The sequence below is a fragment of the Arachis hypogaea genome, chromosome 19 (assembly GCF_003086295.3).
Source record: "Arachis hypogaea cultivar Tifrunner chromosome 19, arahy.Tifrunner.gnm2.J5K5, whole genome shotgun sequence".
NCBI lineage: Eukaryota > Viridiplantae > Streptophyta > Magnoliopsida > Fabales > Fabaceae > Arachis > Arachis hypogaea.
The window spans coordinates 150,318,213-150,323,879 of NC_092054.1; the positions used below are offsets into that span (position 1 = coordinate 150,318,213).

Below are 5,667 nucleotides of genomic sequence, written 5' to 3' on the forward strand. Positions count from 1 at the left end.
TAATTGATAATTATAAATTACAAAATCTTTTTGTCCTAACACTCTTCTAAAATAAAATATATGAAATTATTCTCTTTAATTAATATTTCCACACGTCCATATCTGAATTTTTTAATCTGCATATCTGACTAAAACTCTGTGAACATAAAATCTATGCTGATACATTTCATTGTGTTTTACTCGCCATGAAAACTTGTTTTCTTTTGTTTTGTTTTTTCGGTAACATATTTTGTCCTGTTTATAAAAAGGGACATAAACCTGGTGACAGAGAATGGACAATCTCCATCACCACCGTTGGATCATGCTCACTCAGCCACCAGAGACCCCATTTTCGTGAAATAGTAGCTTCATTTTTTGAGATTGTGAAATTTCAGAATAATTAAATAGATATTTTACTGTCATAAAGACAGCGATAAAGATTAAAATAATAATAATAATAATAGTAAGGTGTTAGTGAAGGGCTTATTCTTATTCTTCTTCTTCTCATACCTACTTCAACTTCAAAAATTCAATCTTTCTTCACTTTTCTAGCTGTATCTGCAGTGCACACACTACATTTTTTTTTTCTGTCCCAAAACATTCCTCAACAAAATTAAAAAAAAAAAAAATCCAAACTTCCAAAAATTCCAAACTCAAGAAAACCGCCATCTCCCTCTCTCTCTCTAGGATCACACCCCACCCCTTTTCTCTCTCCTATTTCTTTTTTCTTTGTCTATGAAGCTTTTTCTATAACGAAGCCTACAATTTTTGACCCTGAATCCAACACTTCGATTCACTGTGACTGTGTTTGGAAGAATGGTGTTGGAGAATGAGATGAAGAAAGCTTGCTGGTTCTAGCACTCAAGTAGGAAGAGGGAGGGTAGTATCTTCATGGCACCGAAGCAGCGCGTGTACCAAGTTTGGAAAGGAAGCAATGTAAAGTTCAATTTTTTATCCATTATTAGCTGCAAATTTAGCTTTTTTATCCTTGATATGCTATCTGGGTATGATGTAGATTTGTGGGTAAGTGTTTGATTTGCTTGGTGATGAAGGCTTCTTAAGGGTGGGTTCTAGTGGGTGCCTTTGAATTTCTGGGGCAGTTCTGAACTTCTGGTTGCTTGAGCTGTAGAAGCTAAGTGGGAAAAGCTTTTACTTGAGTTTGATTTTTTGAAATTACAAGTAGGTTGTGTGTGCTCGATGAATTTTTTAGCTGGCAGTGGAGTGAGGTTATACTTTTTTGGGGGGAATTCTACTGACTTGATTGAGCTCTTAGGATTCCATTCTCGATTTCAGTTGGTTATGTGGTAAGCTATGAAGTATGGTCTTTGTTATATTGGAGTGGTATCTGAAGTAATAGCTTGGTCTTGTATCTTCTGAATTGATTTTAAGTGTTGGGAAACTTATGAGAAAATAAGATATGTCGATGTAGTATTTGAAATTTTATTGTTCTGGTTCTGCTATATCTGCTGCTCAAGTTGTGTAAGTGAAAGGAGTTAGAATTCAGTGTAGTGTATGTTTCAGCTTTGGATCAGTTATTGGTTTGAATTTTTGGATTATAGTTTTTGTGTAGTTCAACAGATCATGTTAGTGAGGTTTACAATAATTGGTGAGTTGCTGCTGCTGCTTCTTTTTATTTGTTTTTTGTTTAATTTAATGTGTGTGTGTGTTTTTTTTTTTGGAGACAAAGATGATATCCATGTTTTACATTTAGCAGACTCGGTTTTTTGGAATAGGCTTTCATGTTAGAATTTTGTATTCTCTTTTCTTGGTGAAATGACTCCTGGCTAAGTTAAAGTTTATTAGTAGATAATTGAGTGAGGTGAGATTTAGATTTGGTTACAGGTTGGATTATATTGGCTTAACGTGGAATGATTGGAGCATTTTAGCAACATATGTGGGTCCATGTTGTTGCTATGTTTGGTATGATGTTAAGTGGCTTCTTGTAGAATAAACTCTAAAAGAATGAGAAACTTAAAGTGTGAGCTTAGGATGATTAATGAATTAGAGCAAGCAGAATATTATATCTTCTTTATTATAATAGTATGATTGCTTTTGAAGATGTGTGGTAGTGGTAGATTGGTACTAGCATGTGATAGTGGTCTTCACTATCTGCTTGCTAAATTACTTTTTGTGGAAATTGATAATGATAGGCAATGTTTGCTGTTGGTGTTTGTTGGATGATTAATGCTACGTCATACATGTTTGATTGTAAGTTTGTAACTAGAATCTTGTTGACAATTCCAATGTACAGGATTCCAGTGGTGGTCCAATGGTTGAGAAACGATGAATGATTAATTGTTGATTTGTTCCATGTGGTTTTTGTTGTCTCATCTTTGTTTTATTTCCATATATAAGATGCTTACCCAGTGAAAAGGTCCAAATGATATAATGCATGGTACGATTTTGGGTATGTTCATCAGACTATAGTTTAACTGTTAGTATAAACTGCTAAAATAAGCAAATATTAATACCATAGAATATAAATTGGCCATTTCTATGGTGCACTTGGTGAATTGTTTTGTGGTTCTTGGTCAATTTGTTTGTCTTCTCATGCATCATATGTTCTCTCCTTTTCAAAGGTTTTGGAGTGAAAAAAGAATTTAGTTTTTATGGCATTTTGCAGTTCATGTGGTTGCTTGGTGCATTAGTTTGTGGGATACATTCTGTTTATGATAAGAGGATTTATTATCTTCCACCGCATGTATATTCTTTCCTTTAAAAAGTTAATTTTGATGCATTGAAAGTCTAAAGAAGTTTTATACGTACATCCAATCACGTAACGCTACATCGACAAAAATAACTACATTTACATTGACCGCGTGAATGGTCATTCGAAAGAATGGATGTGATTGGATGGCTGTGTAAAACGTTTTACCCTGTTAGTGCATCAAAATTAAAGTCTTCTTTTAATTTTTTTATTAACGACATATTATATTTTGTGGGTGTTTGTGTATTTATGGAAAGTTTTGCTGGAAATTGTTTGTATTCTGCAGCTTCTGTTAGAACTGTTTCTAATTTCTGATCCTATCCTCTTGAAAATATGTAGCATTCTACTAGTATTGCATTATTCTGTCTCTTTCGGAAACTGTTAGTGTCCTGTGAACTATATTCTGCTGATTTTTAGCTCATATTTTACTCTCAACTTCTCCAAATATTTTTGCAGAAATTCATATTTGGAGGGAGGCTGATATTTGGGCCTGATGCTAGGTCGCTTCTCATCACCTTGTTATTGATTCTTGTTCCAGTTATCATCTTTTGCGTATTTGTAGCGAGGCATCTTCGGCATCAATTTTCTTCATATGATTCAGGATATGCTATTCTAGTGGTGGCAATTCTATTTACTTTTCTTGTAAGTATCATTGCCTTCTTCCCTTAGTTTATTGGTTGATGATTCTATCCTTATCTATGTTGTCAAAACTTGTTCATTTCTAATTTCAATGGTCCAAATTTAAAAAAGGTTATCATATGTCATCATGAGACTGCTTTCTACAGTTTAATACCACAGTCTTTGTCTCTAGGTGTTGATGCTTCTCTTCCTTACTTCCTCACGTGATCCGGGCATTATTCCAAGGAATTCACATCCACCAGAGGAAGAGTTTCGCTACGAATCTGTTGATGGTGGGGGTGGCCGACAAACGCCTAGCCTTCAGTTTCCCCGAACAAAAGATGTAATAGTCAATGGCCATACTATAAGGGTGAAGTACTGTGAAACTTGTATGCTGTATCGACCTCCGCGTTGCTCGCATTGCTCCATTTGCAACAACTGTGTTGAGCGTTTCGACCACCATTGTCCTTGGGTGGGACAATGTATTGGTCTGGTATGATAGTTGACATTCATGACTTAATTTATTTTTTTCATGTGAAGTGTGTTGTTCTTCATTTATGTTCTATTTCTTACTAGTTTTGCTTTGTTCTTATCAGTTTTTCATTTATTTTTTTTCGTCTGTGCAGAGGAACTACCGTTACTTCTTTCTATTTGTTTCTTCAGCAACTCTACTCTGCATCTATGTCTTTTCCATCTCAGCTTACTACATCAAGGTTCGGGTGGATAACTACGATGGCACAGTTTGGAAGGCAATGAAAGAATCCCCTGCATCTGTGATACTCATGGCTTATTGTTTCATCTCTCTGTGGTTTGTTGGTGGACTAACTGGTTTTCATTTGTACCTTATAGGCACAAACCAGGTGAGTTTAAATCTTTTTACATTTCTTGTTTTGATACCTTATAAGGCTTTTTCAACGCGAATATAGAAAATCGAAAGGAGTGATCTCCATTTTATTCGGGAAGCTTCTAAAAGGAGTGACATAATTTGTCATTGTTGATGTAACAATGGACCACCTATGTAATCTTAGAAGAGAAATGCAAGTACTTAAGAATGCCTTGTTATTAAGAAATTGATTCTGAAGTTATTGTTTTGCAGACTACCTATGAAAACTTCCGGTATAGAGCTGACAGCAGGAACAATGTTTTTAATCAGGGATGTTTAGGTAACTTTCTAGAAGTGTTTTGCACAAAAGTAAAGCCCTCTAGGAACAATTTCAGGGCCTTTGTTCAAGAGGAGGTAAGGAGGCCACCTGTTCCGGTCACTCCTCGGGAACATGAACTGGATGATTTGGATGGAGATCGCCGTCCCAAAGTTGAAGATGATCTAGATATTGGTGAAGACCTATTGAAGATATCGCAGCGTAGGAATATTGAAGAGCTTGACGAGGACATTCAGAGCAGAGGGAGCAATGGACCACCTCATAATACATCTGAACCTGACTCCATTTTGTCATTAGATCATCGAGCTCCCACGATTCGGTCGGATGCTAGGCGTTCGAGTTGGGAAAAGAATGAAGGCTTGGAAATTGCACAGCAGGTTCTTGCCGATTCAAATGTCACCGAAAGCAGAAGCTATCTAACAACCTCCGGAAATGTGCCGACCAGGGCCGGTCGGTCTTTATGATATTTGCATAGCGTCAAGATTGTGGGATTACTTGGAGACAAAAGATAGCAAAGGAAACGGTCCTTGTCCAGAGTTGCCATAACACAAGTGAGAGTTGAATTAGTTGGCACTTTTAGTATAAAACTTTCACCTTTTTTTGTGATTACCTTAGCTCTTTGGGAAAGCATAGAAATGTTTGTTTGTAATTGTTTGAGAGGACAAAGAAAGTAGTGTCTTGTTTTTATGGTTAATTTTGTTTTATTTTATTTTTCAAAATTTTCAACAGATCAATATGTTGTGGATCACTGGATCTTATATTCTTATCTTAGTTGGCTTTTATTCTTTGTGTAAATAACCAGTTGGGAATACTTAAGAAGTTGCCCTACAAATGCTGTGTTTTAGGCCTGGAAAACTGCTCATTTTTTTTCAAGTGCTTTTCATTTCTTTGATGTTCATGTGAAACCATCTTTGTTAATTGTTATAATATTCTTTCTAAAGGTGAAAATCTACGTATAATTGTTTTTATGTGAAGTTGACAGTTGAGAGCTGTTAGATAATTTGACAAGTTTGACTAAATTGTTATCTAACAACTTTTAAAAGTCAACTTCACCTTTGCAAAATGAGATTTGGAACACACGATAAATTATTCTTGAAATAATTGTATAGGACAAACCAAGGCTATTGACATTATTCTTATGTTAACTAACTATATAATATTTAGTTATTTTGTTATTTGAATGTTTAATTTATGATTTCAGTT

The 5,667-nt window shown here is 35.2% G+C and overlaps 1 protein-coding gene across 1 annotated transcript; it reads left to right on the forward strand.

Moving 5' to 3' along the window:
- The first annotated feature begins 201 nt into the window (after positions 1-201).
- LOC112776144 (protein S-acyltransferase 8) lies at positions 202-5,296 on the forward strand. Its single transcript, XM_025820173.3, has 5 exons — positions 202-915; positions 3,143-3,328; positions 3,498-3,797; positions 3,931-4,164; positions 4,401-5,296. Exons 1-5 carry the CDS (start codon positions 871-873, stop codon positions 4,926-4,928), a joined length of 1,293 nt encoding a protein of 430 aa, XP_025675958.1. The 5' UTR covers positions 202-870; the 3' UTR covers positions 4,929-5,296.
- The last annotated feature ends 371 nt before the right edge of the window (positions 5,297-5,667 follow it).

What these genes read in the sequence shown, in the direction of transcription:
- LOC112776144 (XM_025820173.3), top strand. Translation starts at nt 871, where the DNA reads ATGGCACCGAAGCAGCGCGTGTACCAAGTTTGGAAAGGAAGCAAT. An exon ending in AAGTTTGGAAAGGAAGCAAT is followed by an intron (nt 916 to 3,142) that starts GTAAAGTTCAAT and finishes ATATTTTTGCAG; the next exon opens with AAATTCATATTTGGAGGGAG. An exon ending in CAATTCTATTTACTTTTCTT is followed by an intron (nt 3,329 to 3,497) that starts GTAAGTATCATT and finishes CTTTGTCTCTAG; the next exon opens with GTGTTGATGCTTCTCTTCCT.